At 42.6% G+C, this 12,501-nt stretch overlaps 1 protein-coding gene across 3 annotated transcripts in view; it reads left to right on the plus strand.

The window, feature by feature from the left end:
* The window catches only part of RNF216 (ring finger protein 216), a 168,293-nt gene that overhangs the window by 132,965 nt on the left and 22,827 nt on the right, over nt 1-12,501 (plus strand). For all 3 annotated transcript variants that reach the window (XM_058569334.1, XM_058569336.1, XM_058569335.1), the window contains one exon: nt 5,246-5,343. In XM_058569334.1, coding sequence (XP_058425317.1) covers nt 5,246-5,343 — 98 coding nt within the window. The remainder of the gene's footprint in view (nt 1-5,245; nt 5,344-12,501) is intronic.

A 12,501-nucleotide genomic window follows, 5' to 3' on the forward strand; every position in this document is an offset into this window, starting at 1 on the left:
AAACTTATGTTCTCACCTCTGCCTCCCACCCTCCTTCAGATCTGCTCCTCCTCCTGCATCACTTGATCCAAGTTCTTGTTTCCACCAACCCAGCTGGTGTCCCAAGTCAGAAACCCAGAAAGTACTCTAGACTTCTCTCTCACCCTCGTCTCTTTCATAGACTCTGCTAGTTGCTGCTTAACTGTCTTCCTGCCTCAAGTCTCGGACTCTTCAGTCCATCAAAGCATTGGAAATGCAAGCCCAGACGGATTGCTGCCCTGTCTGGGTCCCTTCCATGACTTTCCAATATCTACAGCAGTAGATGCACAACTTTTTGATTGCTTACCTTATCAGAAAGATTGTGTAGAGAACACATCCCCCGTGCATGTGTTTGTTTATTTATAAATTATGTCTATGTACTACTGTTGTAACATACGTTGTAAAACATACATAAATATAGAAAATTTGAGAGTGGGATGAAATAAATCTTACTTTTAAATAATTTTATTTGGTGATATGAAAACCTTGTATGCTCATTAAAATATTAACATGTTGAATATGTTTCATTGTTGAAATGTTTGAGGATCTGGTTCTGCGCTTTAGGTGCTTGGCTTTAATGGCCGTGGTAGCTGAGAAAGGTACTTCACAAAGAGATATCAAGCCAGATCAGAGGAGTTACTGGTTACCTGGGTGTTCTCATCACTCATGATACTTGTTTTATTCAGTGCCATGAACATGCCTACTCCTCAAAGAATTCTTGTCTGACGTAGCCCCTCCCCCTCTTCTTTGCTGTCTCTTGTGTGTGCACATTTGTGTATATGTGTGTGTGTACACTATTACGCTTAACTCCACTGTGCTGTGCTTGGTTTGCTCACGTATCTGACTTCCTCAGGAGGTTGTATGCATCCTTACCCTAGGGAAAATAGAAGTTCTCAGATTCCCTTAGTGAAAGGAAGGAAAGCCCACTGATTCTGCCTGAGCTTTGACTTTGCCAAGCTTTATTGATTCTCAAGGGTTCCAGCATCTGTTTCATTGTCTGTTTTCTTGTCTTAAAATTGGTTTCTTTCTGGAGGTGGCTGGCGTCCACATGCCGTTTGGGGCTAGAGGTGCGGAGAACCAGTGACTTTGACAACTGGAAGAGACATGTGGCCTGAATGCCCACAGCCCTGTGGCCCCTGGAGTTTGCTAAGCATTTGTGAATGGTCAGGTGCCCAGACCTCATCTTTTACTTTTAAGAGGTCTGGATTTATAGCCTCATCATTTTTTGAGTACTGAGGTGGCAAAGCGGAGAGCTGGAATTTCAGAGATTCAATTTGGATTGGCCATGCCCCGTATCTAGGTCAGTGACCTCTCTTTCCTGGAGAGTGAGTCTAGAAGTTTCACTGGAGGAACCATTCAAAAATAAGTGAGCAGTTTCTACTATGTTCTGCTTCTGAGAAAAGGCTGGAAGTCAAGAAGGTAAGATGCGGGGGCACAGGGAGCCACGCAGTTGCAGAGTGGGCCTGGAGAGATGGTGAGCAAGGAGCACAGTCTGGTGACTTGGACCCTTGGTCTCATCTTCTCTCGGGTTCTTTGCCAGCAGCAGGAAGCCCTGCTATGTGTAGACGAGGGGATGACCTGGGACAGTGTCTGCTGGTCTTTGAGGAAGCTGTTTATATGAAAAAATGCCAGCTCCCTGGCAGAGTTGTCTGAAACCAAACTTAATCTTCTGTCTTACCCATAAAACAATATTTAAGCAGCAGAAAATGGCTAGAGGGAGGCTATGGAGTGTTTTCTTTATATTGCAAAGTTAAGACCTTAATGAATAGTCAGAATACCTTGATGCATCTTAAGGACTACAGGGCAACATAAAACTTAACCAGAAATCTCTGTCATGTCATGAACATGAACTGATAGCTGCTCCTTAATGAGGAAGGAGCTTCCTTCTGATAGCTGCTCCTTAATGAGGAAGGAGCTTCCTTCTTTGTTGTAATTGGAATGATGATGAATTCAGCTGTTTCTTCCTGATCTGAAAATGCACACAGGCGATGGAAAGCATGGTCTCTGATTCGATTTGGTAGCCAGGATAGGCATGTCCTTTGTGTTTTGAAGTTACTTGTCAAAGTGTCCTCTGTCTTCCAGAATGGTCCTTGGAACTTCTCATTAACCTCACTTTGAGGAATGTGATTATCTTCATGTTAGGAACATTCAAGGGCCAGCCCCGTGGCTTAGCGGTTAAGTGCACGCGCTCCGCTACTGGCGGCCCGGGTTCGGATCCCGGGCGCGCACCGACACACCGCTTCTCCAGCCATGCTGAGGCCGCATCCCACATACAGCAACTAGAAGGATGTACAACTATGACATAACGACTATCTACTGGGGCTTTGGGGGGCAAAAAAAAAAAAGAGGAGGATTGGCAATAGATGTTAGCTCAGAGCCCGTCTTCCTCAGCAAAAAGAGGAGGATTAGCATGGATGTTAGCTCAGGGCTGATCTTCCTCACAAAAAAAGAGAGAGAGAAACGTTCAAGAACATTTCTTCTGCCTAATATTGTTTAAGCTTTTGTTGAGTCTAGGAACAAAGCCTAGCTGTGCTTGAAAGGAGAGAATTACGATTTAGTAAAATATACACTGTTTAGAAGAGAAGGTACGTTTTAAAGAAACGATACAGAGAAAGCTCCAAATGTTAAATTTACCCAGTCTGCTATTTGCTTGCCTTATTTTAATTGTGGGTTTCAATGTCAAACTAGCTAGTGTCTTCAAAAGACATTTCAGTTTTATTCTCTGGGTCCCCTGGGCCCTTCAGTGAGAAGTACCATGGCTGAAAATCCACACGTAGACCTACAGGAGAACCACTGTGATTTTGAAAGTGAGCAGTGGCTTCATAGTGACCCCTCATTCACAGCTGACTTCACTTGGCTAGGTCATTTGCTGTCATGGACTTGTGCCTCATCTAGGAAATAGGTTCTTTCCATGTGAAGAAGGTCCCATGAATTAATAACTGGATCACCAGGAATGCTAAAAAGCATTATCTAAATGCCGTGTGTTGTTTTCAAGCTGCTGTTCCTGGTGGGTGGCTAGGTTAGTATTGTTTTGAAGGTTAGAATCCAGATACCATCTCATCTGTTCTCCAGCTGTTGTTTATCCTCCAGTTTCCAAAATAGTCAGGCACAAAGTCTTTTAAAACTGGGTTTTATACTTCTTTACATTTTGGTGTGTAATAATTAAGCCACTACTGATTTAGTCTGTGTTAACTGACAGGGATATAGGTAGTGAACCAAAGAACATCATATCTCTTGGAAGCAATGGCATTTCATATAGAATCTCCTATCAGCTCATCTCTGCCCCCACCCCACCCCATTTCATGGATTGAAGCCTTTTTACAACATCCACCAAAGGGTTGTTCAGGTTCTCAGCTCCCTGAGCTGTCCATTTCGTTTCTCTCTCTTGCTTTTTAAATTTTATTTATTTTTTAATTAGAATAATACATTTATATAGTATAAAATTCAAAAGATACAAAAGAAGTCTAACCCCTGCCTTCCACCTCTTGGGACAATCAGTACTACTAATTTCTTGGGTATCCTTTCAGGTTGATTTTTTATGTCCCTATATTCTGCCACTACCACCACCTTTTTTTAAATGTAGAAATGATAGCATCTATACTATATATACTATTCTGTGCCTTATTAGAGTCATCTTAGCGGTGTATATTAGAGAAAGTTTAATAATAAGTGGAGAATACCATGATAGATGTTTCTAGAATTGATGTAAAGCTATCATCTAGTATATCTCCTGGTGACCTCTAGCCCAGCCACTCCCAAATGCTAAACATTTACGCCTGGCTCCCCGCCTGATATCTCCACCTGGTGTCTCACAGGTCACCCTGTGGGTCATCACCACTCAGATCAAACTCAGGATCCACCTGCCCTCCACTTACCCCAGTCAGGCCTTTTCTATTGTTCCCAAGCTCCATGCATGTTGCTGTTATCTTGGGTTGCACGAACCAGAAACCATGGCATCATCCTTGACACTTACCTCTGCTCACTCCGAGGGCCAGCCAGTTTTACTTCCCAAATTTCCCTCAAGTCAGCCAACTTTATTTCATGTCTTCACCTACCTCCCTAGTCTGGGCCTCCTTAGTCTCTCTCCTGGATGACTTTCATAGGTTCCTCACTGTCTTTAGGTTCTCACTGTCTTTTAGAGGTTCCTAACTATCTGTAACGCTTCCACTCTTTCCTCCCTCCAATCTGTTCTCTACGGAGAATGAGCTTTTAAAATCACACACCTGATCATGTTACTTCTGTGCTTGACACCTTTTGACTCCTTCCTCGTGCTCTTAGGATAAGGGTCAAACTGATAATTATACCGTACAAGGCCCTGCATGGACTGGCCTCTGAGGGCCTCACCACACCTGTTTTCACTCTCCAGTCCAGCTACAGGAACCAAACTTGCCCGGCTTCATCTGCCAGTCTTCTCTTACTTTTCCTCTGTTGGAATGCTGTTCTTCTTTCGCTGTCTTTGACTCATCTTTCAGATCTCAGGCTCCACTTTCTCAAGTCTTCACTGTCCCCCTTATCTAGATCGGGTCCCCGGTTATTTTCCTTCATTGTACTTATTAGAGTTGTAATTTCCATTTATGGAAATTAAATTGCATTAACACATCTTCAAATTCTTGTTGTTGATGTAAGATAGTTTCTGGCACATATGAAAGTATTTCATGAGCTATGAAGAATCCTAGAATAAAAAGTAGTAATTTTTTAAAATTCATGCTCATAAATGAAGTTAAGCTATGGAGGATGACATCCATGTTTATGAGTAAGGGACAACTGAGGGGATGGAATGTCTCCCAGAAGGAGCCCCAGTATTCCTGATCTAGACCAACACTGGAATACTGGGTGTAAGCACTGCAGAAATTCATAAAACCCAGACAGACCCTGCCCTCAAACTGCTCACAGTATTTTATTTTTAAAAACCCAAGATCACATAAATCTATCTTCTGTGGGTTTTTCAGGTGGCTCTGGGCATTTTAGAAAGCTTTATACCGCTTGGGTGATGGGAGCAACACTTTCGTTTGATCTAAGGAGAGAAAAATTTTCCCCAGGCTTTCTCCTAATGATTCTTTCTTCTTCTATTGAGAGATGTCTTTAGAAATATTCCGGCTGAAAGGGAGGGAGATCCTCTGAAAGAATTCAGGCCAAGTGAAGTGTTTCACATTCCTTGTTGTTGAATAGAAACTTGTGTGGTGTCTGCTCACCAGGAGCTGTCTTTGTGTCTCTGCTTTATCCCCAGGAAACCTGTAGGAAGTGTCAGGGACTCTGGAAAGAACACAATGGCCTCACCTGTGAAGAGCTGGCTGAAAAAGATGACATCAAGTACCGAACATCTATGTGAGTAACGTGATTTAGAGGGGCTTATTGACTGATTCTGAACTTCCCCGTTAACCTGCCTTTTTGGCAGAGGGAGCAGTGAGTATTGTGGGAAGAACAAGCTCTCAATCCACCCAGTCTAGAGTGGTCTCAGAGAAGTGACCTAACCCCCAAGGCTCTGTTTCCTCATCTCTGCAGCCTCATAGAGCTATTCCCAGGGTCAAATGTGACATAGTAAGTGCCTGGCACATATGAATTCAATAAATGTTGGTTCCTCTTCTCCTTATTATCTAAGTGAATAAGCAGGTAACATGTTTTAATTCGATTAGATTGCATTAATATTGCTTGTATCGGTGTTTCCTATGGGATACTGGTGCCCTGAGACATTAAATGGAATTACAACCTCTAGAATGCAAAATAATGCAATCAATAAGAAGAAGAACCATTACTGTGTAGAATTCCCCTATGTGGCTGAGCACTTTACAAATATAAACTTATTAAATACATTGACTTAAGTAGTACAGAAGTTTATTTCTCTCTCATTTAATAGTCCAGCCTTGGCAGGCAGATGAGGCAGATCTGTCCCATGACGTCATGCAGAGACCCAGGTTCCTTTATCTCATTGCTTCACCATTCCCTAAGGTGGTGTTGTCGTCTGCATGATTGTGACTGGGTTGTAGCCACATTTACACTCCAGCCCGTAGGAAAGGAGAAGGAGACAGTTGCTAGGCAGGCAGCTTTTCTTTAAGTTGTAAGTGATGCAGAAATTATATGTATTACTTCTGCTCGTACCCTCTTGGTCTAGACTGATTCACATGGCCACAACCTGGCTGCAAGGCAGACACTATGTGTAGTCTCTGGCTGGGTGACTTTATGTCCAGCTTAAATTTGAAGGGTAAGGAGCGGGTTTTGTTACTAAGAAAATGAAGTGAGAAATGGCTATTTGGGGCAGTTAGCAGTCTCCAAGTCTCCACCACAGGTAGGTACCATTATCCTCATTTACAAATGACACAACTGAGGCACAGAGAGCCCAAGTAATTGCCCATAATCACACAGGTAGTAAGTGGCATAGCAGGGACTTGAACCTAGGCAAATGGCTTTCTGACTATGCTCTTTACCACGAGTTTGGTAGGCAGAATAATGGCCCCCAAAGAGGTACATGCCCTTATCTCTGGAATCTGTGAATATGTTACCTTTCATGGCAAAAGGGACTTTCCAGATGTGAATAAGGTTATGGACCTTGAGATGGGGAGATTATCTTGGAATATTCAGGTAAACTCAATCTAATCACATAACTCCTTAAAAGCAGAGAGCCTTTCTCTGGTCAGATAGAGATACAGTGATGGACAGAGAGTCAGAGAGACATGAGAAGGACTCGACCTCCCGTTGCTGGCTTTGAAGATGGAGGAAGAAGACCATGACCAAGGAATGTGACAGCCTCTAGAAACAGGGAACAACCTTCAGCTTACAGCCACCAAGAAAACAGAGACCTTGGTCCTACAACCTCAGCGAACTAAATTCTGCTACAGCCCAAATGAGCAGCAAACAGATTCTCTCCTAGAGCCTGCAGTAGGAAATGTAGCCTGCCAACACCTTGATTTTAGTCTAATGAGACCCATGCTGGACTTCTTACCTACAAAAATATAAAATAGTAAATTTATATTATATTAAGCAAATAAATTTGTAGTAATTTGTTACAGCAGCAATAGAAAACTAATACAGATTTTGGTACCAGAAATGGAGTGCTGCTGTAACAAATATCTAAAAATGCGGAAGTGGGTTTGGAATTGGGCAGTGGGTAGAGGCTGGAAGAATTTTGAGAAGCATGAAAGAAAGAAAACTAGATTGCCTTGAACAGACTGTTAGTAGAAATATGGACCTTAGAAACTCCACCATTGAGGACTCAGAAGTAAGTGAGGAACATTATGGGCAAAACCTAAATTGCCTTAGAGAATACTTAAATCACCGCAAACAGACTGTTAGTAGAAATACAGACATTGAAGGCACTGCGCTGCTGGTGAGGACTCAGAAGGAAATGAGGAACATGTTATTGAAAACTGGAGGAAAGGGGCTGGCCCTGTGGCTTGGGGGTTGAGTGCGCGCGCTCCGCTGCTGGTGGCCCGGGTTCAGATCCCGGGCACGCAACGACGCGCCACTTCTCCGGCCGTGCTGAGGCAGCGTCCCACGTACAGCAACTGGAGGGACGTGCAGCTATGACCTACAACTATCTGCTGGGGCTTTGGGGGGAAAGATAAATAAATAAATAAATAAATTTAAAAAAAAATAAACAAAAAGAAAACTGGAGGAAAGGGAATCTTTGTTATCTAGTAGCAAGAAGCTCAGCTGAGTTGTGTCCTGCACTTACGCAGAAAGCAGAACTTGTAAATGATGAAACTGGGCATTTAACTGAGGAGATTGCCAAGCGAAGTATTGAAGAGTAGAAAATGCAAGTGGGAAGAGATAGATAGAGGGAAGAACTATCCACAAAAAGAAACAGGACTTGATGATTTCTGAAATTCTCATCTTACCCAGATGTTAAAAGATCCTAAAATTAAGGTTTACTGTCAGGAAAAGCATGCTCTAGAGAAAAAACCAAGAATGTGTTCAGAGTGTCAGAGTATTCAGTCATACAAAGACTCTTTGAAGAAACTGAGGGAGTGACTCACAGATCCCCTCAATCTAACCAGGGATTCTCTAGGAAACTTGGGTGTTATCCCGCAGCCATCTCAGCAGAAGTCAGAAATAGAGATGGAGTTATCTAGGAAATATCTGTGAATGAGCCTCATGTATAATGGAATGCTGTGACGTACATGGGAGACCCACAAAGTTCTTGAAAATTTTATATCAGCAGAAACACTGCAAGCTTGGACAGAAAGAGACAGAGAGAACGAAATGGAAGAAATCTGTCAGACCCCCAAAATTCTACAAGCAGAAAACAAGCTGATTAAAAACTATTTAGCTGCAAACATATGCTACCTTTCTTGAAAAGAGGATTACTCAGAGAGTAGAGCCATGAGCCAAGAGGGCAGAACCTCAAGCCACAGAGGATTATTCTGGTATCTGAAATATAAGGGAGTTGCCTGGCTGGATTTCTCAGTTGATTAGGAATGGTGACTCCTTTTTTCCTTCTGTTTTCTCCCTTTTTGAACTAGAATATCTGTAACTATTGTCCTACACCTGTTCCTTCTTATTTATTATTTTAGGAGCAAATAATTTGTTTCTTTAGTTTCTCAGGACCACAAATGGAGAGGAGGCGTATCCCAGAGTGGATCATATCCAGAGTCTTACCTATACCTGATTTAGATGATGAGATTTGAGAATATTGAGCTGAGGATATTTAGATGAGATTTGGGACTTTGGGTTGATACTATAATGGATGAGATCTTTTGGGTCCTTGAGATGAGGTGACTATAGTTTGTGTGTGGGGGATAGATACGAATCTTCGGAGGCCAGAGGGCAGACTGTGGTAGGCAGAAGAATGGCCTCCAAAGATGTTCATGCCCTGATCCCCAGAACCTGTGAATATTTTTACCTTACGTGGCAAAGGGACTTTGTAGATGTGATTAAGGCTGTGGCAACCATAGAAAACTAATACGACATACGTAGTAATCACAAATACCGCTCCAACTAGAAAAGTCTAGTGTTACTCCTTCAAATCTAGGCTTAACCCTGTCTGTCAGCAAGCCTGTGTAATTTAGGGTGGCCACCCACCTAACCAGTGGCATGGCCTTGAAGTGATGAACATGTCAAAAATTAATTCTTTCTTCAAAGTAGTCATCTTGTCAGGCAGTATACGTTTTCTAGCAGGTGTGCTTTCACCAAAAACACTTTAAACTTCTCATTTGGAATTGTTCTTCAATTTATGGGCCAATTCCCAAAAAATGTTTTCTCGTTAACTGTGGACATGTCATGTCTGGTTTGAGTGGGGAAGAGGGGAGGATTTGCTGTTTGAGCCTTTGTTTTGCCCCTAAGAAGGATGTCTTATTCATGCAGTCAGTACAGATTTACTGAGTGCTCACTACAGAGAGCTGGAGTTAAGAACCTTGAGCAAATGTCTTAATCTTTCTGTGCTTCAGTTTCCTCATCTATAAAGTACAGAGCATAATCATATCTACTTGTAGGGTTATTATGAAGATTAAGGTGTCCAGAATGGTTCTTCCCACATGGTAAGTCTTCCATAAGTATTAGTTTGTTTGTTTTAAGCAGAAAGCCCTGATTTACAAATGTGATGCAATCACATAAACAAATAACTTCTTGCATTCAGGGCCTGCTTAGGCCTGGTCATATGTATTCTACTTGCAGTTGGTGTGGAGTATTGCGCAGCTCTATAAACTGGTTCTTGATGCCCCATGATTGGACATTTAGACTATTCCAGGACTCAGTCACGGGACAGGAGATAGTTCTTAGAAAAAAAGTTGGTTACTCTTTAAAGCAGAGCCCCTATTCTGATTCTCCTGTCAGTTCCTGCTACTCTTGGTCTGCCATAGACACTAGGAGCACCACTGGGTCCACTAGGCGCTGGAAGGCCTCTCTTTGTCTGGGTCCTGCTTTAACCTGGCAGTCTTTTTTATCAGCAGTAAATGGATCAGGACAGCACATCCGAATGTGATGTATGTTGATTCCAAAATCCAGAAAGGCTTCCCAAGCATCTGACTTCTTTCTTCATGGTCAGGGATATAAGATACAGCAACATGTGCCTAACTTTGCCTATCAGGAATAGCCTGATACACACACCAGACCACCAGAGCTTCATAAAGATTACAGATCTCTGCATTTTCAAGGAACTTAGCTCCCACCTTCTGGCATGCATCCACCATATTAATGCATCCTAGAGTACCTGCTACTTCGTGTTTACCAGGTTCTATCTGCATGTCATTTGAATAGTAGACTAGTGTGTTGTACTGTTGGACAACAGATGATCAAGTTCCTTGCAAACTGCTTCTGGTATTCTCTGCTTATTGGATAGAGAATAAAAGCATTTTCCAGATCAGTAGCTACATACCAGTTGCCAGAGGCTATGTTTATTTGCTCTGGTAAGAAATGACATCTGGAACAGCAGTTCCAATTAGAGTGAGCACCTAATTAGGCTTATAGTAATGCACGGTTCTCCAAGACCCATTCTTCTGCACGGGCCAGACAGAGAAGTAAAAGGAGATGTGTTGGGAATCGACACCCCTGCATCTTTGAAGTCTTCAGTGATAGCACCAATCTCAAAGATGCCCACAGGAATCTGGTGTTACTCTTTGTAGGGAAGGAGTGCTCCAGAGGCTTCCGCTTTGTTTCTCCACCATATAGCCCTTACTCCATGGACCAGAGAGACAAAGAATGCTGCTAATTGCCAAGTGTCAACAGTAAGAAACAGCAGGGTACACACAGGGAATTATAAACAGTTTATTGTTGCTGAATCATAAGATACAGCATAATAAGTGGTATGAGATGAGGCAAGTGTTCCAACAAGACCTTGTACAAGAATGTTCATAGCAGTACTATTCAGAATAGCCAAAAGGTGGAAACAGCCCATATGTCCATCAACTGATGAATGGTAAACAAAGTGCAGTGTAGTCATAGAGTGGAATATTAGCCATAGAAAGGGAATGAAGATACATGCTGCAAGATGGATGAACTTTGAAAGCATGTTAAGTGAAAGAAGCCAGTCACAAAAGGCCACATCTTGTATGGTTAAAATATCTATAGACATATTGTTGTTTGCCTATGTACAGAATAGACAAGAAAGTACATTAGCAGTTGCAGGGAAAGGGGGCGTGGGGAGTGACTGTTTAATAGGTATAGAGTTTCCTTTGGAGATGACGAAAATGTTCTGGAACTAGATAGTGGTGGTCGTTGCACAACACTGGGAATATACTCAATGCCTCTGAATTGGACGCTTTATTTTTTTATTTATTTTTTGTGTGTGTGAGGAAGATCAGCCCTGAGCTAACATCTATGCTAATCCTCCTCTTTTTGCTGAGGAAGACCGGCTCTGAGCTAACATCTGTTGCCAGTGCTCCTCCTTTTTTTCCCCAAAGCCCCAGTAGATAGTTGTATGTCGTAGTTGCACATCCTTCTAGTTGCTGTATGTGGGACACGACCTCAGCATGGCCGGAGAAGCAGTGTGTCGCTGCACGCTCGGGATCTGAACCCTGGGCCGCCAGTAGCGGAGCGCGTGCACTTAACCGCTAAGCCACGGGGCCAGCCCTGGACGCTTTAAAATGGTAAATTTTATGTGCATTTTACCACAGTAAAATAAAAAAATACGTACATACACAAAGGAAAACCATTTAAAATTTTGAAGAGTATATGCCACAAGAAATGAAAACGGCTCCCAAAGAGGAGTTCCTAACATATTTAAATAGTGGTGAGAACAAATAAACGGACTCGTAGGATCTCGATTGGTTATACAGAGGAGAGGGCAGTGAGCCTTCCTGTTTAAACACAAGGTCAGCAGACACAGCTGTAGCTCAGGCTTCTCTTCCTGTGCTGCCCAGGACCACATCCTGTGGGGGCTGTTTCCTGCCTAGTTTAGAATCTAATTGGCAAATCACTCTCCTCCCAAAAGAATAGACTATGATTTCTCACCAAGCCCATTTTGCACTTTTGTGTTGCTGGATAGGTGGTCACCAAACATCCCGTAGTAGCAGTCCTTTTTTTGGTACAGGGCCATCGTTGGCCCTATCTAGTACTGTTCTTATGAATGCAGAAGCAAAGGACTTGAATAGATATTCATGCAGTGTTGAATAGCTGTTTGAACATTATAGCAATGTTGAGTTGTATGCGTTCTTTATGTATTCCTCCATCTATTTAGGAGTGCCTTTTCTCTCCTACCGCACCCATTATTATTTCACATTGGCGATCAACGTCTTGGTGGAACAGAGCAAGCAAATGCACCCTCTTCAGAAGCCTTTGGGAGAGAACTGTGTAACCTTGGTTCTTTTCAGCCACTTCTTTCCCACACTACAGCATAAGCAGCTGCCCAGGGAAGAAGTGAGCCAGCCCCGGGCAACCAGAGTGCCATGGCTTAAAGCCACACCTCAGTCTTGGGGGTGCTCTTACACAGAAAGTTTGTTATAGAAAATTGCCATTGTGTTTTGGTCACAGCTTTTCAAATTAGAAACTTTTTCATCAGAACCTTGTGAGTCTTAATATGGAGCATTGAGAAGTATCTTCACAGTTGCTGAATAA

This window comes from Diceros bicornis, chromosome 26 (genome assembly GCF_020826845.1).
Source record: "Diceros bicornis minor isolate mBicDic1 chromosome 26, mDicBic1.mat.cur, whole genome shotgun sequence".
NCBI classification, from domain to species: Eukaryota; Metazoa; Chordata; class Mammalia; order Perissodactyla; family Rhinocerotidae; genus Diceros; species Diceros bicornis.